Here is a 22,956-nt window from a genome sequence, read left to right on the forward strand (position 1 = left end):
CGGCGGGGCTGGGCCGGGCCGGGCCGGGCTGGGCGGCGGAGCGCCGGCAGTCGCGGGGAGCGGGCGGGCAGGGAAGGGCCAGGGCCGGGGCTAGGGCCGGAGATAGGGACAGGGACAGGCGGAGGGGAGGCGGCGGCGCCGCGCTCGCCCCGCTGCCCTGGATGACGGGCGGCCGGTTCGACTTCGACGATGGCGGCACCTACTGCGGCGGCTGGGAGGACGGCAAAGCCCACGGGCACGGCATCTGCACCGGGCCCAAGGGGCAGGGCGAGTACGCCGGCTCCTGGTCGCACGGCTTCGAGGTGGCGGGCGGCTACACCTGGCCCAGCGGCAACACCTACCTGGGCTACTGGGCGCAGGGCAAGCGGCACGGGCTGGGCGTGGAGACCAAGGGCAGGTGGATGTACCGCGGAGAGTGGTCGCACGGCTTCAAGGGGCGCTACGGCGTGCGGCAGAGCCTCAGCACGCCGGCCCGCTACGAGGGCACCTGGAGCAACGGGCTGCAGGACGGCTACGGCGTCGAGACCTACGGGGACGGAGGTGGGCGCCGGCGGGGGGCGCCCGGGGAGCGGCGGGGGGCGAGGCGGGGGCGCGCTCACGGCTCTTCCCTTCCCTTCCCTTCCCTTCCCTTCCCTTCCCTTCCCTTCCCTTCCCTTCCCTTCCCTTCCCTTCCCTCCTCCCGTCCCCACTTAGCGGCCGGGGGGCGCCACAGGTGCCCGCTGCCCCCCCGCGGGCGGCCCTGGCTTATCGCCGTCTCCCAGCCAGCCGGTGGCAGCGCCCGCGGCGGGGCTCGGAGGGAAGCCGCCCGCAGGCACCTCGCCTCCGGGCCCCGGGAGCGATAACCGGGCTCCTGCCCCGCCGGGAGGTTGGTGGGAGAGCCCTCGGGCCGCCTCGCGTGGTGCCCCGAACGGGGAGCTGAAGTAGCGCTGTGGATGCTCAACTTGCATAATATCACCGAAAGTTAGCCCCACCTCCGTGTAATAATGCTCATTTTAATAAAATGCAATACAGTTCAAAACGCATAGAGTCAGGCAGTACCGTGAGATTCAGCAGGCCTGTTCATCATGCCCCTCACCTCTGGCAAACAGGTTGTGGGATCATAGGTTAAGGTTGGAAAAGCCCTCCAAGCTCATCTGGCCCAACTGTTCCCTCCCACCAACATCACCCCCACAGGTGCACACCTGCAGAGCTGAGCTCCCCGCAGGTGCATGTCATTTGGGGGTGCTGTGAAGCCCCAGCTCATTCGGGTCACTTGGCACTCCAGCTCACCTGAGTGGTTAGGTCCGGTTAATCTCACCCTACCTGTGTCATTTCACGTGCTGCGTGAAATGTAAGCCCAGTATTTCTAAACTTGCCTTCTGCTGTAATGCTCCTGGCATCAGTGGAAGCACGTGGAGTTGCTCTTCAACTGGATTTGTTCCATTGTAACAGGAAGAGCTGGGATCAGGTTTAGGTTTAGAGGGTTGGGCTAGGTCTTGTTTTGTTTTGTTTTTACAGGAAAGCTACTTGCTTCAGTGTTGAGCAAACCACGTAGGTAACATGCAAATAGAGCTTACCAAAATTGGGGGTAAATTGTAATTCCCGTGCAATGGGATAAGAGGACCAACCTGTGTATCAGATCTCATGCGTGATGCTGTTGCTGGCTTATTCAAGGAATTTTGATAAGAGATTTGTGGCAAACCTTTACGAATAGTGTCAGATAGTTTTCTAATAAGCAGAGGAAGATACAATTACATACGGATTCTTCTGTCTCCTCACGTTTTCTGAAATACAAAATGTAGCTAATTGGGTAAGATTCCTTTCCTTGATAAAATGAAATATGCTGTGTGTTTCGTACCCGGAACTCTTCCAATTCCCTTGCTTGTATGTAACTATCTGAAAATTGTTTTCTGGTGTGGAAAGTTCTGATGCTCACACTCAGTTTAGATATGGTTTGGGGGGTTTAAAAAGCAAAACAAAACCCACATGGATCAGAATTTTAGTTTCACTTTCAATACACAATATGCATTTAGATTGTTAAATTTATTTTGTCTTGTAAATTAGAAGCTCAAGAATAGCTGAACTTGTAGTGGCAATTTTTTTTTTTAATTATTATTATTTTATTATTTTCGGAAAAGTAAACTGCCATTCCAGTAAATTTTATAGGAGTAAGTTTCTTAAACTAAAAGTTTCTTGTATCTTTCTCTTTAGGCTTCTTGTGTTTTGTTTTGTTTTTTAATCTCAGCACAGTACTGATAATTCTGTGGTACATTCTGTAAACTTTTAGACTTAAACCCAACAGGAAATGCTTTGTCTGAAACAGTATATGTGGTGTGCAGTTCACACTGTAACATTTATATTAACTGAAATCTGTTAGCAAGCTCCCAGTCTTTGAGATATTTCAGTTCACATTAACAGAAGATGTGTAATCCCATTGATTTTAATGAAAGTATTCATGAATGAAGTTAGGCGATATGTCAGAGATGTTTGTAGAAACGTTTTTGTTTTCATGCTCTGGATACAATAGCTATATTTGCACACCAGAACATGTCTGAACTACTTTTACAAGGAAAACAGATTTATATATATGTCTTTAATGTCGTGTGAGCTATTTACGGGAGAAATCCTTTACGATGACCTGAGAATGCGAGCACTGCAAAATAACAGTGTTTAGACTATGCAAATTGTCACTTTGCTTTCAACCTCACTAAAATACAGACCTTTTTGCTGGTGTCCCTTTTTTTTTTGTTATTTAATAATATGATGTTTTTAAATGCACTGGTGCTATTAGATGTAGTTGAGGGAGAAAGGATCATAAGCATTGATGGCAATCCTCAGGTTTTATTGTAGCTGTGTGAAGCAACAGGTATACCTGAGAGTTGTTTACAGAGGGATTACAGCCTAATTTGCAGCTTCAGTATGTGTAAATTAGCTAGCAGTTTATGATCCTGCCAACAGCAGTGGTAACAAGAGTCTTGCGATATAACGTGCATCGTCATTCTGTAGAGATCAGTGACAAACACATCTGAAGAAAAGTAGTGCCTATGTTTATTGATTTTTAAGCAGTTGTCTTCCTAGATGCTTACTTATCTAACATTGGAGTCTGTAGAGCAAGCAAAAACCTTGGTGTGACACTTAAATCGTTAAACCACTGAAGATGCAAGTAAAGGGTAAGAGTAGGTCAAGTCGTTCCTGTTCCTTGGCCTTCCAGCTTTTTCATGCAGCGTAGTTTCAGATTTTATCCACAAGTAGGCAATGACATTTAAAGCTGTAAGATACAGCTGGGGCAGTGGGGAAGGATGGTACAATGTAACTCTGAGGAGACAGGTTATGAAATTCTACCTTACAGCAATTTGCCAACAATACTAAAAAATACATTTGCAGTTAGTTCTCTGGCTCAAAATACTAACACATTTTCAGGGACACCATGGTCAGTAGAAGCTGTGGCCGAGTACTTTTTTTTTGTTTGTTTGTTTTGTGTTTTTTTTTTCCAAGCCTATTTTTTTAGAAAATAAAGCTGAACAATATTATTATTTTATGGTCAAATACAGTTTAAAATTAGCATGGTAGTTACATCAATAATTGAAATTTTAAAAGTTGACCCTCTATGGAACTGCTTAAGACAGTGAATTATAGTATTAAATGAAACAAGAAGATGTTTGTTGATATCATTCATATCTATGTCTGTATAGAGATAGATATCACATGTTTGTATCTTCATATATGGAAAGAGGTGTTTTTATTGTCTTATGACAATGCTGTAGCATTTCATTATATGAGAGTATTAATAAACCTTATCTCGATCATTTCAAGCTTTCTAAAATTTCTGCTGTTGATGGAGATGATGCAGCTACTGTCTGATATAGTAAATCAAATTACTCAAGTCAGCACTGTACAAGTCTGTTGCATCTGCCTTCTGTAAACTGCCCTCCATGTCCCATTAAAATATCTTTCCCTTGACGTTTACCCTGATTTTTTAACTTAAATGTTAGCTTTCTAGCACTAGTACCAGAAGCTTTTCCCTTAATGGATTTGTAATGATAAAGAAATCGTTGTTACCTGCAAGACTGTACAAAATTCCAACTAAATATCTTGATAATTTCTCAGGACCAATTCAGTATGAATCTTTGTTTTCTCATTAGCTGCTTTCTCTCTAGAAGAAACTGGCATTGATTTTATTGCCCTAGTAGAAAGAAAAATCTGACAAGTAAACAGCAGCACGTCAATTGTCCTCATTTTAATGCCTTCTGGGCAACAGTAATCACTTCCACTTCTGTCTACAGAGTAGTGAAAAACCTTAAGTCATAAATTAATTAAATATTTTTGAGCTTTCCATATTTATTAAGACAAAATATTAGTAAGAAAAAATGCAGCATAGGCAGCCCATTTGTACTTTTATAAAATTCTGTACAAAAAGAGGTTGATTCTACTTCTAAGTCTAACACTCAAATAGCAATGTGGAGAGCCACAATTATGCTGCTGAAATGTAATCCTGGGGTATAATCAAAATTAGAATTAGATTTATTATTTTTAAATGAAATTAAAAAAAAAAAAAAAAAAAAGCAGAACATGAGCCAGATTGTTACAAGTAGCAGTGAAGTGTACTTTGCCAGCTTCCAAGCTCCAGGGTGTCATTACAACACTAGGGCTATCCCAGATATAATTAAGGAGAAAATGTAGTCATTTATGCTCATAAAATATTAATATATATCTGTGCAATGTCTGTTTAATAAAGAAAAAAATTACAATATGGCCGTATTTTTGCAGTATTTACAGAATATGTCATATCAGAGTTTTTGTGCTCATGTTTCTATTTGTTCTTCTCCATATGCTGAATTTTTTAAAATAATCATGTTTCTAGATTCAGCACCCTTACAAGCAGCGCAGCAGTAGGTATCCAGGATACAGAGAATGAGAAAGAAACTAAGAAAGTTGTTGGTTTGTGTCAGCAGCCATCTGTTAAAACAAAAACCTTCCACTTGGTAGAATTTTCTACCAACACAAAATAGTGATGTTGTCGAACCTATTTAGTATTATATAATAAAGAAATCACACTTGGCAAATGCAATTGCATGTTTACATTGAAATACAACTCAGCTGAAGAGGTGATAGAGTAAAACAGTAATCAATAGGTAATTGACATAAACATAACCAAAATACTATGCATACACAAAGGAGATTGAACTACCTCTAAAACTTTAGGTATTTCACAAACATATTCTCAAAAATTCATCATGGAATTTGACACTTGATATTTAGTTCCCTGGAGAATCTCTGACGAATTTAAACCATGCTCCAGTTAAAGCAGAGTAAAATCAAAGATATTTTACATGCAGCTTATTCATACTTCTGTACAAATATTCAGAGTCAAAGTAACTTTAAACAAAACAAAACAAAAAAAAGGCAAGTACTGGGTGGGTGAGAATTTTTCTTCGCTTTTAAAGAAATTTAATAGGGATTAGAATGAAATGATCTTAGAAAGCCAGCTGTCTTGTATTTGCTAGGCGTGGGGTACCACACACCTTTCTTTGCTTTTCAGATATCATGCACTGGAGTACATATCTTGTCAAAATGAAAATGCCTTTTGAGAATACAAAAAAAAAAACGGTCTGCAATAGTAATTTGATTATGCTGTTCCTTGGCTCAGATGAAGCTGTACGTATACAGGAATATACATGACTTCTCATATCAAATACTACGTTGCTGCTCTTTATAGATATTTTTTTTTTAAATACAAAAGTAATTATGATTGCTATAGGAATGTAGTTGGATAAGGTGGTGTGTAATGTTCTGTTTATTACTACCTCATCTTGCTTACGTACTGCAGCACAAATGAAAGGAAAAGAAAAAAGTGGAAAAGGCTTCACATTACTGATTTGTGTCACAATACTGCAGAACGTAAATAGAAAAATAGTGTTACTGTATTTTGCTACGTCACATCAGCCTTCCAAATTTTGATGACTGTCAAATAGCTTGAATATTGTATTCTTTTTCTTTAAAACTGTGTTCAGCTGTTTCTCAAGCAAAGGACCTACTCCCCTGGGAGCTTTCCAATGGATAAGGTGGCAGTGAAGATAATGTTCTATTTTCCTGTGACTCTTACTTCAGAAATCATAGCTGAAATGTAGCTGGTTTTGTACTGCCAATATTTTAGGTAGCCATTGTAACATGTTTATGATACTGGGTATACCAAAAAGAGTTCATAAGAAGTGTTATATACCAGGGTTTTGTTGTTAGTATTTCATAATTTTCCTCCATTCAAATGCATTGAGAAACTTTATAGACAACATTCATTTGTACAACAGGGATTTGTAATGGTGATCTTCAGGTGGACCTTTAGATCAGGACAATTTAGTAGATTGTCAAGTATGTCCTGTCAAGGGGAGCTCTGCATTTGAGTGAAGTGCAGAGTAACAGGACATTTACCAGTCCTGCTTGCTCCTGTAAGCAGCTGAAGGCAAGAGCTGTGAGCATCCTGCTCCCTCCTTGCCACCACCCTTCTTTTCCCACCTTGTCAATCACCATAAAAAAATGTTGAGGGAGTCCTGTTTCTGAGATTCTTCTGACGTTTCTTCCATGGACAGAACCATTTGAAAAAAGCTTACGATGATAAGTGCTGTGTTTTAGCTGTCAAAATAAACTACTGCAGCTTGGAAAGTGAAAGCTTTGGTAAGGGGAAAAATGATTTATAAGAAAAACAAGTAACAAAAAGTATTTTATATACTGTGTCATGTGCTGTCATATTTTTTTTTTCCTTCCATTCCAAGTTTCCAAGAGCAGAATTGACAATGTATTGTTGCCAGTAGCATATTGAATGTAGAGTGGTAGGTCTTCTGCAACTTCCTAAATTTAATTTCTGCTTGTTACTTTAAAAGGTACATACCAGGGACAATGGACAGGAGGGATGCGACATGGGTATGGTGTACGTCAGAGTGTACCCTATGGCATGGCAACTGTGATCCGTTCACCCCTCCGAACATCTCTAGCTTCGCTTCGAAGCGAGCAGAGCAATGGCACCGTTCTGCATGACATCACTGCAGACAGCCCAGCTGGAACAAGAGGCGGTTTTGTGCTCAATTTTCACAGCGATGTTGAAGCCATGGGCATTAAGAAAAAAGGAGGCTTATTCAGAAGAGGATCCCTTCTTGGTAGTATAAAACTTAGAAAATCTGAATCTAGATCATCAATATCTAGCAAACGGAGCTCCGTCAGGAGCGATGCTGCTATGAGCAGAATTAGTTCTAGTGATGCCAACTCTACAATTAGTTTTGGAGACGGTGACTGTGATTATTGCCCTATGGAAGACCATGTTGATGCCACCACGACAGAAACGTATATGGGTGAATGGAAGAATGACAAGCGCAGTGGTTTTGGTGTTAGCGAGCGTTCAAATGGTATGAAATATGAAGGAGAATGGCTAAATAACAGGAGGCACGGATATGGATGTACCATGTTTCCAGATGGCACCAAAGAAGAGGGAAAATACAAAAATAATGTTTTGGTTCGTGGAATAAGAAAGCAACTTATACCAATACGAAACACAAAAACTAGAGAAAAGGTGGATAGAGCAATAGAGGGTGCACAGCGAGCAGCTGCCATGGCAAGAACCAAAGTGGAAATTGCAACTTCAAGGTATGTTATTACAAAATATATTGCTCATCACTGAATTTTCAGGAAAAAAAAAATGTTATAATATGCGAACTCTTACTGTTAACAAAATGCTCAAAAGTGCAAAGGATTTAAATGTTGCATTTCAGTTTCATATGGGTAACTATTGACTTCAGTTAAACTATACATATAAAACTCAGAACTTCAACTCATTTGAGTAAAGATTTTCATGTAAGTTCCATAATATACCATGAAAGTAAATTTCCACAGCTCATACATTCCTGACTTAAAAGCTGCTACAGTATATCCTTAAACCTGCATGAAAAATAAAAATGGTGAGGAAATGTAGAGAATTATCTGGGGAGTGTGAGGTGATGATGGAATATTTTACCATAAGCATGCTTCAGCTACTCTTATTGTGTTGATGATTTTGGGAGTATCATCTGAGACTTCAAAATTGTGCATTTGACACTGAGCATCTTAAGATTCATGTGCTTACCTGAGAGGCTGTGATATGAACAGTGTAAGAATAATGGTTGAGACTCTTGTGCTTAGAGACTGTTGATTCAGTTGCCAGAACAATCTCTGCTGAAAAAGGTTTGTATAAGGATTCTTTAGTTTTGGAGTGTATTTCCTGCAGCCTGAATTCATTTAGGTCTTATGACCATAGTTTCAAGTAGCAGGGGTCTTCTCCTCCTGTCAAGCATTTGAGATGGAAGGGAGAAGTGTAAGGGTATTAGTAATGGGGCAGGGGGAAGGCATTTCCTCTTTGATCTCCTAACCAACAATCAAGCAAAGTTGTCTGAAATGGAATTGCTACAAATTAAATCAGCATAGACAATTTTAATAGGTTTTACTATAAAGTCTGAGAGCTCTTTAAAAAGCTATTTAATTTTTAATGTCTTCAAACAAGTTTCTGTGGCAGTTTCTCTGTTGTTGGTTTTTGTCTGTTTCCTCGGGCAGGCTTTTCTTGAAATATGCTGTGAACCAAAAAAAGAAACCAGAAATGTGCATGCAAGAAAATCTTCCTGCTATTTTAGAAAGAGGCTGTCACATTACACTTACAGCTGAACAACTGATTCCTGATTTAGTGTGGTCAGTAGTGTATGTTCAGTGACTATCCTTTTTCTGGCAGTCGTGAAGAATACAGAAAGACTGAGAAGTACATACGTGGGAAAGCTGGAATATGTGGATGGCTCACAGCAAAAAGTAGTTGAGACATATACACAAAGAGTTTAGTGTATTCTTAAAGAAATTTTACAAGCACTGGCCACCTAAGTAACTAGAGGGTAGCATACATGTATACTCTATTGCTTCTATAAATATATGTAAGGCATTACATGACAGCATACCACATTAGCAAAGCAGAGCAATAGCAACTAACTTTAAGAAGTTCCTGGATCCCATTCGTGTTCTGTCAGTATGTAAGCCCTAGTTCTGAACAATGGTTGATGGAACATGTGAATAGGGTAGGTTACCAATTTGAGTCAATAGTTACCAATTTGAGGTCTTGGACTATGTTTTGTTTAAACAGCTTTAAGTAACAAGGTATATACACTTAAGTAACAAAGTACATATACTTCCCTTTTAAGAAGGGATATGTCTCTGATGTATTTTGTTTGCTGTTCCTTATTCTCTTAAATTTTGAGTGAAGGGTAGAGTTCAAACTGCATCTTTTGGAACAGTTCATGAAAATAGTGTTTATTTCTTGAAAAGATGTTCCTGAAATTGGAAAAGAAGGCATCAGTGGTGGTGTACCTGACTATGGGCTGCTCCTTTGGTATTTCATTTGAGAATTTCTCAGACACAGTCCTGTGACTACCAGATATCAAGATTGCAGACAAAGGTTTCCTTTCTCGTAGCAGCCTTTGCACTAACTGTACTGGCATTGAGTCAAAGGCAAAGTGACCTGACACCTCATCAGGCAACATCAGGCATAAAGATAACACTAACTTCACTTGTGAGTTCATGTGGGACTCATCTAGTAGGGATGATGTGACACTTCCCGTCTCACAAGTTTTCAGAATTCCCTTTAGGATCAACCAGTGGGAGCAAGTCCATGACATTATGTGAATTAAGGAACTGGCATACTGGTGGAGTCAATAGCACTGACTGTCCAAGAGTCGGATAATCTAAAAGAGATGCTGAAAGAGCATTGAGGAAGAAACTTCAAGTGGTTGCCAAATTCTAGACTGACCAGATTGGTAGTGTTTCAGGATGAGAGAGCTTGCTTCTGTCATACGGAAACTTGAGTCTCAATATTGTTTTGTGACTGTGGTAGTTTAACAGACTGATAAACATTGCTGTCCGGCTGATAAACATAAAGCAAAGGTACTTCATTGTGAAATTACCTGAATACAGGTGCAGGATATTGCCCCTGGGAACTTGCTGCAAACGTAACTTCTGCAAATTCTCACTATGCTGGAAGCCTAGTGATGGGAATAGAGCAGTCATACTTACACATATTAATGTGACTACTGATTAGGAAAAGGCTCATAAACTTAGCTATATCCACTCTCTTAGCCCTCCTTAGAGCTAAAGAAGCAATATATTAAGCCCTCAGGCAGTAGCTTTCCTGCAGTGTCTTACATGAATATGAGTATGGTGGTCTTACCTGTTTCCTAATGACCAGTATTATAGGGAAAAAAATCCAGGAGTGTCTTCTTTTTTTTTTTTTTTTTCATTTTTCTGTTGTGTAATAAAGATACAAAGGTGTTTTTGCCCATATGGCCTGTAAAACCTTCCGTTTCTGACCTCACCAGCAATGCGTGCTTGCTGTAGACTGCCATTCCATTACTGTAACCACACACACTGAGTCCATATTTGTATTCCAAACAGCCAGAAACCCAGACTCTCAGTAGTCAGATACTTTCCTTTTCAATGCAATTTCAAGTTGTGTGCTGTTGCTCCTGTGCTGTTCATTCCCTAAATGTTTGCTGAGCCAAATGAAACCAGACTCCATACTCCTCTTCATAGCTCCCTGCTGGTCATGACAGGTTTGGCTGATAGTTTGACCTGTGACAGATGTCCACACAGTCATCAACAAGACCAACCACTGTTTTGCTTTATATTCTTGATGTCCTTTTATGTCTAAAAGTCCTCAATAATCTGTGCAGTCAACCCTTATCTATCATGACAGTTTGGTTTACAAAGGAAAATCTAAAAGTTGGTTAAACATAGCTTCTCTGAGCCTGAATTTACAGTGGTACAGAAAACTTTAGTATCAGGGAATTAGTTATCAGTCTCTTTTACATCTATATCCAAAACAGGTTACACATTATCAATGAATAAAAATGCTTCTAAGTTGGTAGTGCATCTTACGAGTCTTGATTTTGTTACAGTTTTACTAGCTACTATTAAGGCATAAATACAACAATCCCAGAGTTTGAAGAATTATAGAAGCCTGTTATATCTTGAAAGTGACAAATATATTAAAAGGCTTTTGTGTGTGTGTGTAATTATAGGCAGTGATTAAGTCAAATTCATCATTAACCCATTTGTACTAAAAGCAGTCAGGTTTACTCTAGCTATCTTTTGGGGGCTTGTTCTCTAAAAGGAAAAGCTACCTTGCAGAAACTTAATGAATTATTTTCTACGTTTATTTCAAGCACAAGTGAAATGCTTCAAAAGCTAGAAGATAAACGTTGCCTTCTGGAAGATGTTAAAAATCCTCAGAAGTCCACTGAAGCAACAGTCAAACAGAAATTTGTTTAAAGGATACCAAATACTTCTCTGAGTAGGAATTTTGAACTTCCTTTTTTATGGCTACAATGTGCCTTATTTAAAGGAGATAGGCCTCTGCAGTTCAATATGAAAGACTGGATTTTCTTTAAGCTTTATTTTTGCTTACTGGAATTATATTAGGGCATTTCTTTCCTGGTATTAACATCCCTTAAGTTCTTATTAGAAGAGTAAATTTAGTATATTATGTTAACTTTGCCTTCATCATTACTTATGATGGTATAAGTGATAACATTTTTGAAGTTCAGTTTGGGAATTTGGTTATAAACTTGCCTTCTAATACTCAGTATCGCTGTGTGGTTTTAAATATTTGAGTCGTGAGTATGCAGTGCTGGAAGCAGAAGGAACCATGTTTGTTTACGTACAACCCTTCATACACCAGATTCTTTCTAGGAAAGTCGATATTATGGGTCTAGAACTGAGAGCTGAGCCATTTTTTTTCTCCTTTCTGATTTTTACTAGCTAATGCTCAACTATAAATTCTCATTTTAGTGTTGGTTCTCTGAGGAAAAAGAAACTTTGCAAGGACACAGAGAGACAAGATGAAATGACAGTAAAAGAAATAGCGTGTGGTGATAGTGTGTGGAGGGAAAGGGAGAAAGAAATCAAAAGAAATAAAATGTTTCCTTCGTGATCTTTTCCTTATACTCCATTGATTGTTCAGCTCATAAAACAAGCAGGGCAATTAATTGTATTTATATATATATATATATATATATATATATATATATATATATAATTCTGTTTTCCGCAGAAACTAAACACTTCTAGAACTCTTTCAAAATTTTGGAATACTTTACTAACTTGTACTGTCATCAGATGCTGTGAGAACTTTTGCCCACATGAAAAGTTACATTGTCATGGTTTTTCATTGCATAAGCACCTGAGATTTCAGTCAGGGAGAATGGTGCCTTTGTGCACTGTACAAATAAATTACCCTGCGTGGAGACCTTGCAGTATGGGAAAATGGCAGTGCCCAGCAAATGGAAAAAACTGGCAGGACTTTGAAAGGTCCTGAGATTGAGATAACAGTAAAATTAATATCTTACAGCTAATAATATAGGGCAAAATCTCCTTGTCAATTAGCTGTCTGTGCTGAGATAGCCATGCCTTGCAAGCATCCTGTAAAGGTTAGCTTTTAAGGGGAGCGCTGAAAGGGGATTAAGCGGTGTCTTCTGCAGCAATTTATTTTTCAGTGCAGCTCTTTTAGTCAGCTCAATTTTATTTTTAATGTGTTTGTGTCCAAGTCTACAGATGCCGTGGCTTAGTTACAGCTTTTATTTTCCTGAATAAGCCACCGAAACTCTAGATCCAATCCGGTGCTTTGTGGGGCTGCTGCTGAGCAGCCTCAAGATGGTGGAAAGGCCACAGGAGGACAATGCAGGAGGGCTGGCTCACAAGTAGAGACCTGGAACAATGATTTGGGGTTCTGTTATGTGTGGGGTCACAGTGGTCTCCTGGAGCCAGTAGCTAGCTTTTGTAATTTTCAGTCTTGAGGATAATTTAGAGAGCCTGGGCTGGCACTGCACTGGCCAGGCCTGGGCACTTAGCATTCGCTCAAAGATGCTGGGCCCCACCTGCTCGCAGCTGCATCTCTCACTGATCTGTCCCACAGCACAGCACTTGTATAAGAAATCCATGGTTATTTTTCTCAGACCCTTAATTCTGAGTAAATTTCAGTATGCTGTTATGCTGTGGTGGGTTTGTTTGAAGCATGTGGAGTCATCAGGAGTGGTTCAGTATATGGTTGGTTCATTGTGTTTGCTGCCTTGCATGACCAGTCCTCTCTACTTGACGTGAACAGATCGTGATTTCCAGGGAGAGCTGGAATTAAGTGCATGGGTCCTATAGTTTATGTCTATGCTAGATGGCAGCTGCCAGTCCTTCCAGCTGGCACTGAACGATGTGCACCGTGCACAGCTTTCCGTTCTAGGTTTAGCTGACTCTACCATAAAGCTTTGTTTACCCAAGAAACTGAACGGGACACTTGCAAGACTAGTCTAGCACATCTTTGAGATGCTTTACTTATATGTGAAATATGAACATTGTGTTTAGGCGTAGGATCCAAGAAATACCAAATGTATTTATATGACTGCTTGCTTTACTGAAAAGTTACCTTAGGTTCAAAACAAATTCAATTTTAATAACTTTACTATATAATCTATTTGAAGATAACAAAATGCTATGGTAAAACTTAAAATAAGTATTCAGCTACTATGAATAGTAATTTTAATGTTAGTTCTGCATCCTTTAGAGGAAACCATATGTTCCTGTGGGATCCTGTGGGAGTTATACCCATAACTTCAATGGGGCACATTTTCACTCAGATTTCAAAAACAACTCACCAGTAAAAGAATATAGTCTTGGACCATTCCTCTGTTATTTGTTGGAGTATGAATAATACATCTGTTTGAAATAACAAATTGTATAAACATCACTACACAGATCTGCTTTCTTAATATTTAATGCAGTAAGATTACATGGCTGAAAATATACAAAAAAAAATACAAAAATATACAAAATTACTCCTGTACTATCACTCAGCTTGAAATTTAAGAAAGCCTCAAGTATTTAAATTTTTGATCCAAGTACTTATATTCAAATAAACCTACTCATAGCTGTAAGACTGAATGAGGATATTAAAAGAAAAAATAAAAGGCCTGCTTTGATTCCAGTGTGAAAGCAAACAAGCATTCCTTAATACCTTCAGGAATACTTTTAAAACAGCAATTGAAGTGCAATCACTTCTGGAGTATGGCCAATCTTACTTCGTGTTTGTATTAGACATAGACTTTGTTACCCCAGAGTTGCTTTTCTAACTTGCTTAAAATCTGGAGGTTGATAGTTTAAGATTGAAAGTATTCTGTGCTTTCAAAACATAAACAAACGAACACTCAGTGCACCACTGCTTTTAAAATAAGCTTGAAAGGAAGGCTTTTTTTTTTTTTTTTTTTTTTTTTTTTTTAATATACAAACCTTTTTGAAATGTTTCTTTGTTTAGAGGGTTAAGGATTTTTTTTCCCTGGTGTCCAGAATACCTTATTTAGGAGCTGAAAGAATCTTTACAGCGACAATCCAGCAGATGTATGTGAAAACACTGCTTTTTTGATGATACTGAGACATACTAGTAAAAGATCAATATTTTTCCTGTAAACAAAGAATTAGATGAGCTATTATGCTGACTCTTGCCTTAGTTGTTACATAGCATCTCAGTTTTGATCTGTATTACAACCGTTGTTCAAAAGCTAAGCCGCAAACAGCATCTGTCTCTACTGACTTGCAGGGGAGTTTATGTGATGGAAATAAATTTCCATTTAAAAAAACAAAATCTGTAGGGTTTGTAGTGGTCAGTCAAACATGAACCAGAGTGTAAAGCCATTAGACTCATAATATTAATTGCTATAAAAACATTCTCGTAAACAAATATATTTCATATTTTTGCTAGTACAACTGCATACATATGGCTAGTAGTATTAGTGTGAGCATCAGAAATGTATTTGATGTTTTGATCAAAGACTAAACCAATTAATACAGAAAATTCTCAGCTTCTTCAAAGAAATAAGAAAATGTACTTTTAACTGTAACATTGTTGATCAGTATTCTACTTAGAATGATTTTCAGTGAATAACTACAGTAGAAAAAGTCATTTAAATTATTTAGTTATTGCTTCCTATGTTGATCTTATAGTATATCTTCCAAATAATGATTGATTAATTTCGTGAAAACTGGTGTAATTCATTGATTGATGCTGTTTGTTTGAATAGTAATTTATCAGTGATACATACTATGATTTCTGTTCTTTTTTCGCTGGTAGTTAATACCTTTTCTGTATTCTACATCTAATAGACGTTGGTATATATTTTTATATATTAACTTGCCTTCTTTTTCCTACTTGTTGGTACATTGCTACACGTTCTTCATTATTCTGCAGTTCTCTGCTGTCATTGTCAAAGTCCGAAGTGGCAGAGAAAATCTTTGTAGCTAGTATCCAGGAGAAAATTTCTCCTGTATGAACTTGTCTCTCTTCAAAACCATTTAAACTTCTAACATCTGCAACAAAACATTGATTACTCTTGTTGTCCTCCTTAGATGTTTCTCCCATTCAATGTAGATGTAGTATCCCAAGAGCTCATTCCTGAGCTCATCACAATGCATATCACTTTATAGATTCACAGAATCACTGAATGGTTTGTGTTGGAAGGGACCTTAAGGATCACCTAGTTCCAGCCCCCTTGCCATGGGCAGGGACACCTCCCACTAGACCAGGTTGCTCAATGACAGGTTGGATGGGGCTTTGAACACCTCCCTATTGAACCTTCCTATTAAGAAAACAGTTGTTTATTTTTGTATTTTTTTTTTGCATTCTGTTTCTGAACTAAGTTTTTATTTATTCAAGTATTTCCTATTGTTTTCTCCTTTGTTCCTCCATTTAGTCTTCAGAGTTTCTGGTGACGAAAGTACTATATTTTGGTCCTGCTACATTAAAAGCAGAGACTGATGGGAAGTGATGGTATTACCACATTGTATTTGGAAGCCAGAAATTTTCTTATTAGCATCTGGCTAATATGAAATCAGTTAAATATGAATTTCCTGTTCTCATCTTCTAGGAGTTTAGGAAGAAAGGCATGTATTTCTCTTTTCACTCTGAATCTCATAGGCTGCTATTTAGCCTTTAGTTACCTTCCTACTACAGTATGGCACCCACACTTTATACTCATATCAGTGTATTGACATTCTTGTGGAAAGAGACAAGACACAAAAATGTTCACTACTGAGGTGGTCTTCTGGCTGATGTGGACATGCTTCATGGTTGCTTATTGGAGATTATTTGCTTATTAGGGGCTAAGATTTTATGACTGTCACAGTTAGAAACATAACTTTCACAAGGAGAGAAATAAAACTAATAAATTGTAGTTATGACAAACTCAACAGCTTCATAAGGAACTGGCTCCGTGAATATTACTTGGTCACAGCTCACCTCTATGAAAACTATAAATTCATACTCTTCTTATGAAGAAAAGATACTGAGCATTTTCTTCTCAAAGTCTGTATCTGTGATATGCATAGACATGATGCGTTTCTCATGGACAAACTGCTTAGTGGAGCTTCTGCTAGCCTTTGTTAGCAGGTTTAAAAAAGTAGATAGCATTTAGCTTTTAGCCCTGCTGGGACTCTGGACAATAATTGCAGGGAGTGATCAGACAAAATGATGGTTCTAGTAAATTCATGAAGGAGCTGGTCCTAAATTTGATGTGATGTTTTCTTCAAATTTTAGTTGATCAGAATAAATGGTTTTTAGCAGTTCACTGTCAGTTCCAGATTTCAGACATAATAGATATTCAATTTCAGTTTGTTTACTCTTTGAATTTATGATTATTGAAAAGCTGTATAAGTGGTCTTGAGGTCTGTGTAATTGTGAGTTGTGAGTTAATAAATGCTGACAGATACAGTATCTGCATAACAAGAGGAACTTTGGCTCTGGACCTGTGATGAGTGGACAGTACAAAGATGTCTCTTTCAAGAAGTTCAGAATATGTAGATAGGTAAGCTTTCCGAAATCTCTGACACTCTTTTTTACACCTCAGTTTTCTGTCTCTAGCAAAGATAAGATTAGACTGGAATCCTTTCCGTATGGAACACTGTTAAATTTTGCACAATTAAAAAAGAAAAAAAAAAAATGTGCTTTGGTGTTTGAGTAGGCATTGTGCAAGTGTTGGTCTGGCAAAACCTGAGAGCTGGCTTCCTCACAGAGGCAGCCCTTTCCGTTTATTTGGTATTTCACAACAGATTTAATCAGCTGTTTGTAATAATACAGGCATTTTTGGTCAGCAGTTCAAAGAATATTCTTACTGATGTTCTCCGAGGCCAGTCTGAGAAAAGTCAGCTACAACCGTCCTCGGGAGCCTTGCTTGCTTCTTCAAGGCCTTTAACAATTCAAGGAATTCTGTTCTGCTTTTTGTATATCTCAGCATGAAAAAGATACTTTTCTCTGGGAAGATAAAAAAAAAAAGAATTTGTCTTGAAAATATCCATCCTGGTACGTGAAAACGCGTACCCAAGTCAGTGTATAACTTCTCACTGCTTAATTCAATAGGTAGTTCTGGTTTTGCACAGAAATACGCTTTGCCAGAAATAAGGTGGTGGTATCCTCTTGGATTATCTGCTTTTCAACGCTCACGGTTAAACTTTAAACCACTTGATATCATCTGTCTGACCCTGAAGTGGTTTATTGTCTCTTCCTCAATAAAGCTAGCATGTTCGAGGTGTTCTGATCTTCCTTCCTTCTGTTGTTTGGCACTAAATTATCTCATTTTGCAAGTGGAAGTTTCAAGGGAGATGGAAATTGAATTTGCTTAGGTGTAAGGCAGCTGAGGAAGCAAGCCTTTTCTAGGCAACTTTGATGTTCCTATCTATTAATAAATTAAACTTTGGAACAGATTAAATGTAACCTTTAGCAGTTAAGTCCACTGTATTTTATTTCAGATAACACTTGAGGAGTGTGTTAACTCAGGCCAGTACTTTCAAGAATATTTACTGTTCAGAAAAAAAAAATGTTTTGATGTGTTTTGCCCCTCCTGTTGTCATGCTTTGAGATCAAGTATATTTGGTTCCTACAAAGATGACAATAAACAGAAACATAAGGGAGAATTAATTCTGGAAATGAAGAGTAAGATTCTGTTAATATCCCCACTATAAAGCATTGTGAGGCTACTTTTTCTTACTTTTCCTAGTGGTATTGCTCTGGGCAGATTTTAAGTGTGATATAAAGAGTTTATTATTTAATATAATAATCATTTCACAGTGTGAAGACAGTGTAGTAAAAAGGAACTGAGGGGCAAAAAAAAAGAAACTCTTTTATTTTAGGTGTATCTTTTTGTTGCCGCTTTACTGTCAGTTCTCCAAAAAGTACTCTGTTTTGTTTGTTTTCCAGAGAAGTAGAAAATAGTTGAGGATTCACATGTACCATTAATTCCAGATGCTGCTCTGAATTGTCTACACAGTTAATTTCCTATTTGATTGATTATCTTAAGGTGTTATTGTCTTGGTTTGGATTATGAGATTGCCAACATGGAGAAGCTTTGTGAGAGCTTTCCTTCTTTGTTTTAGCTCTTCTGTCACCCATTTCCCAATCACCAAGAATGGATCACTACGCCTTACTTAGGAATCGATGCTGTTAATAAGAATTTCAAACTTTTTTTTTATTATTATTGTTTTCAATATAGACTAAATTCCTTGTTGATATCCCTGTGTTTTGACCCTGTTATTGCTATCAGTGTAATGCATTTTCTTCTCTTGGAAAGAAATGCATTAGATGGATTAGCAAATACTAAAAATATCTTTGCTTAACCACCAAATTATATAACCATCCGATTTCTGTTGGCTGCTGGTCTCATGCTGTGGTGCATTTTAGAAATCTGTATTTTACATCACACCAAGTGAAAAGAAGGTACTGATTTACATCAGATCTTCTTCTAGAGTTTTAAATGTCTTTTTTTCTTTTTTTTTTTTTTTTAATATGTCATTTTTCATTCAAAACTTAAAAGCAGAATTTACTGAAGGCTTCTGATACCTCCTTTCAGTTCAGCATTTTCAAATTTTTCTGCTTTCATATGCTGCATTCATTCTTATTTTGGTCACATTAGTGCACAGTGTTTATTACTTTGGATTTGTGGTTTATTTTTGCTTGAGGATATTTTTTTAATGGAATGAGAATTTAGATCAGATCTACTGCTGAGGGCCATGGAAATAAGCTGAGTCACTTTCTAGAAAGATCTCTAGAAATACAAGAGAAGATTTGGTCAACATGACCAACTCTAGTGTTCGTATCTTCTTTTTTCTGCACTTTCCGTATCATACAAGTGAAAGATTTTACGGAGTTAATCTGTTCCAGAAGGCTATATAAAGAGAGAACATGAGGACAACCATTAATCTTCCATAAGAGTTGTGTTGTTTTTGTTTTGTTTTGTTTTGTTTTTTTAATTTCATGATTTTCCTCTAAATTTCCCTTAAAGATCTGAAGTGATTTAACTTAGTACTCTATTCCAATACCTGGCTACGTATATATGTAAATAGGTATAACTCAAATTTCATTGCATTGGTGAATAAAGAGAAAAAAGGCTCAACTTAAAAGTGTAGATAATTGACTGATGTTCATCAGAAATGTTTGTAGTGAGATAACTTTATAGACTTTTCTTTTTCTTTTTTTTTTTTTTTTCCTTTGCTGCAAAAAGCTTGTGTTGTCTTAAGTGGAAGTACTGCCTATGATCACATTACCTAGGGTAGGGCTGCAAGATTTTGTTCTTTGTGAATGTGACAAGACAAGTCAGCTTGTATCCTAAGGTCAACAAAGTGTCACCTTCTTCTGCAGCTACATCCGTTCCTGCTGTTTGTTTTTCTATTGTGTGGCTCTAATGAAGAAGAAAAAAACCCAAATGCATGAGAAAAGGAAATGATGTCATCAGAGCGATCCCTTTGCATGTTAGGGAAAAGACTACACACAGCCTGCTTCATAAAGGGCATGAGAACATCCTGAAAGGTAATTGGGCACCTTTTGTTGAAATATTCTGATAGATCCCATTAACTTTCTCAGCATTGCTCTGAAACAATGCCTACAGATGAAGGCTGAGTACCAGACCTATTTTTCCTTTATTTGGTGCCAAAACACCTTAAACATCACCTTAAAGCTAATATTGTTTATGTGCTGCTTCTGGAGTGGTATGTACACAAAGCATTCAAACTTTCCTCAGCAAGCTTTTTTGTGCTTTTGTCCATGATATTCTTCACACGTGAGTGGGAGAAACCTGTACTACTTGAGACCTTCTTAGGAGACTTGGAGACCATCTCTGCAGCAGTGTCCAGTAGAATAGAGAGCTGAAGTTGCTACTCTTTGTTTCTGATTGAACAACTTTCTATCACTTCACTGCTCTCACTCCGTTCTCTTTGGAGCATTTGTCCCACTTGTTAATGCTAATATTTTCAATTGTACAGTCTCAGGGGCCGTATCCGTTTAAAATGGCTGAAATGATGGAGCCTTGGAGTCTACTTGTCATCTTGCAAATGCCATATTTATAATAAGGATAACATGCATACTGATAATAACAAGAGCAATGAGAAGATGATTTTCTGCATGCTTTTAGAACTCAGTGGTTTTGTTTAAATCCAAAAATATTGTATTCAAATGCAATATTCTGGTAAGTGATTTACCTCTGCACTGTGATTTACCATGGGAAAAAATCACAGGCTTCTGTGATTTATAATAATGCAAAATAACTACGCTTTTGTAACCTCCCAGGACACTTTAAAGTGTACTTGCAGTATATTACGCAAAAAATGGTGAGACTGTGGTAGTAATGTAGGCTGTTTCTTTTGCTGCTTTTTGTTGTACCTTTCGGTCTGTAGGAATGTGCTGATTTCACATACATGATCAGCAGCTCATCGTTGCTGTTACTCAGCTAATTCTGAGAAGAGGAGCCTACAGCTTGCTGTTCAGCAGGTGCAGGGGAAAGAGTTGGTCAAAAGGTTTCAAAAAATTCACCTTACTTTTAAAATGGTGCTTGTGATGTCTGTGACTCTTCTTAGGAGCAGACACAGCTTTCTAAAGTGTTAATCAAAGAACAGATAAATGGCTTAGAGTCCATTTACACGGTAGGTTTAGAGGATGTAAGCATGAGCTGAATCTGTCAGGCTTTTAGTCTGCTCTTCACATAACCCATTGGTGCAACTATTAAATGTTGTGCCTGCTGACATCAACAGCAAAACCCATGCTGATTCCACTGACACCAGGTTATCCCTGACAAAACAGTGCTCTTTGTGAGTTGCATGTTTTGAGGGGTGGTGAGTTGCATGTACAGAGACAGTCCAGTGAACACACAAAAAAAAAAAACTTCAGGTTCTCAGCTTGCTCTTAGGTACTCACTCTTCACAATTCCCAGCAAGACTAAAATTTGGGGCTTATTTTGTGAGTTGCAAAGGAACTAATAGAGCTTTCTGAGGTTTAGTCCTTTCTCTTTCCAAACAATGAAGCTTCTGTAACAAATCAGTATGTCACGTTCTGCCTCCTGTTAGCCTACTGAATGCTGTGCTGCTCTGCACGCTGTCCCATATAATTCTGCAATTTCAGTATGGTGCAGTTCAGTACAAGTAAGGGGGACAGAATTTATTGTGGGAAGATAAGTCAGCTCAGTTGCTGAAGATATCCATATTTATGGAAATTAGGGGGGCTTTGCTTTGAAAAGCTTAACTGAGGATACAGTTTATTTTTCGTTGCTCTTCTAGAGAGTCTGGTTTTTGGATTTGCATCTTTGAGAAAAATGATTAATAGATTACATGGGTTTGCATTGGAAATAGCTAATTATACAGGTTCCTGCTGCTTTTTGGAATGCAGCCATTTTTCTGTTGCAGAAGTCTTCAGCGTACTAGTTAATCAGAAAAAAAAAAATCTTATTAAGCCTGGTTTGTTTTCCTCAGCTTTGCTCATCCAGCAGATGTTTCTGGAAGGTCACCTAGGTCATGGTGCCCAGCTTCCCTGGCTAGGTGCGGGTATAGTGCCAGGTGGCTTATCACACGTGCGATAGGACTGAGGCTCCCAAAGAAGAGGAGGGTGCTGGAGCCTCTTGGACAGCTGGCTCCCAGCTGGGCTTTTTTTCCCAAAGGGTCTTCAGCGGCAGGCCTGGAATGTGCTATGAAATCCCGGTAGCAGCGGGCAGACAGCCGTGTGATAGGGGAGGCAACAGCAATGGGAAAGATCATGATTAGGAGTGGGCTGCTGTTACTTCCCAAACAGTTCAGCCTGCAGCAGCCTGCCTGTGCACTGCTCTTCCCCTGGTGTTCATCAAGCCAGGAGCCGCCCATGGGTTGGGATTGTTGGCCTGGCAGGCGCTGTATGCACTCTAGCAGTACATCGGTCCCGTGGATCTGGTTCACAGCAGATCGTGGTTACGTGAGTTTACTCTCCAAGCATGCCACAAACTTGAGCATGACCTTTCAGCGCATTAGTTACGGGGAGGCACCATGTTGGAGATATTTGACCTGGCCGCAAGGACTCTGGTACGCCTGTGTGCTGTGGAGCAGGGGCAAGCAGTATGCAAGCGAGCGAGCCCGGTTCTCTCAGAGGCAGCGAATCTGTCATGCTTTCATAGCGCTGTGGAAAACCAGCCTTGCTTCTCATGACTCCAGCCGGCTGAGGCAGCCAGCTCAGAGCCAGGACTGTGCTGATATAGCTGCCCAGCCTCCTCTTCTGCAGCATGCTTGTTCAGTGTCTCATTGTACATTAGAGCCTTTAGTCCAGCTTGTGTATGTACTCTTCACATGTACAAAGGCAAGTACTGCCTAATCTAGCCCACTTTAAGGATAAAACCTGATGTGTAGTGCTGAACTACAACAGCAAAGGCCATTTAAGCTCTATTAAAAAGGTAGGCTGGGAAGTGAGTGCTTTAGCTAGCATGATTAATAGCATTGTGCAGTACAGAGTGAGTTTTAATAGAATATATTATAGCTCCAAAGGAAGGAAAATTTTTGACATTCAATGTATTCCTGTATTCAGGAGCTGACCTTTTGGCAGTAGCTGTGAAATAATATACAGGAGAATCTTGTTAATTCGTGATAATGACTTAAGAGACCCATCACGGA

General features: G+C 38.9%; 1 protein-coding gene across 6 annotated transcripts in view; it reads left to right on the forward strand.

Moving 5' to 3' along the window:
* JPH1 (junctophilin 1) overlaps window positions 1-22,956 on the forward strand; it is an 89,477-nt gene continuing 66,521 nt past the window's right edge. For 3 of the 6 annotated variants that reach the window (XM_038173995.2, XM_038173997.2, XM_038173998.2), the window contains exons 1-2: window positions 6-540; window positions 6,855-7,611. In XM_038173995.2, coding sequence (XP_038029923.2) covers window positions 162-540; window positions 6,855-7,611 — 1,136 coding nt within the window. In that variant the 5' untranslated portion in view covers window positions 6-161. Of the gene's footprint in view, window positions 541-6,854; window positions 7,612-11,195; window positions 11,428-22,956 lie in introns of those variants that run through there. The other 3 variants (XM_038173999.2, XM_038173996.2, XM_038174000.2) reach the window with 2 other exon arrangements.

The sequence above is a fragment of the Anas platyrhynchos genome, chromosome 2 (genome assembly GCF_047663525.1).
Source record: "Anas platyrhynchos isolate ZD024472 breed Pekin duck chromosome 2, IASCAAS_PekinDuck_T2T, whole genome shotgun sequence".
NCBI lineage: Eukaryota > Metazoa > Chordata > Aves > Anseriformes > Anatidae > Anas > Anas platyrhynchos.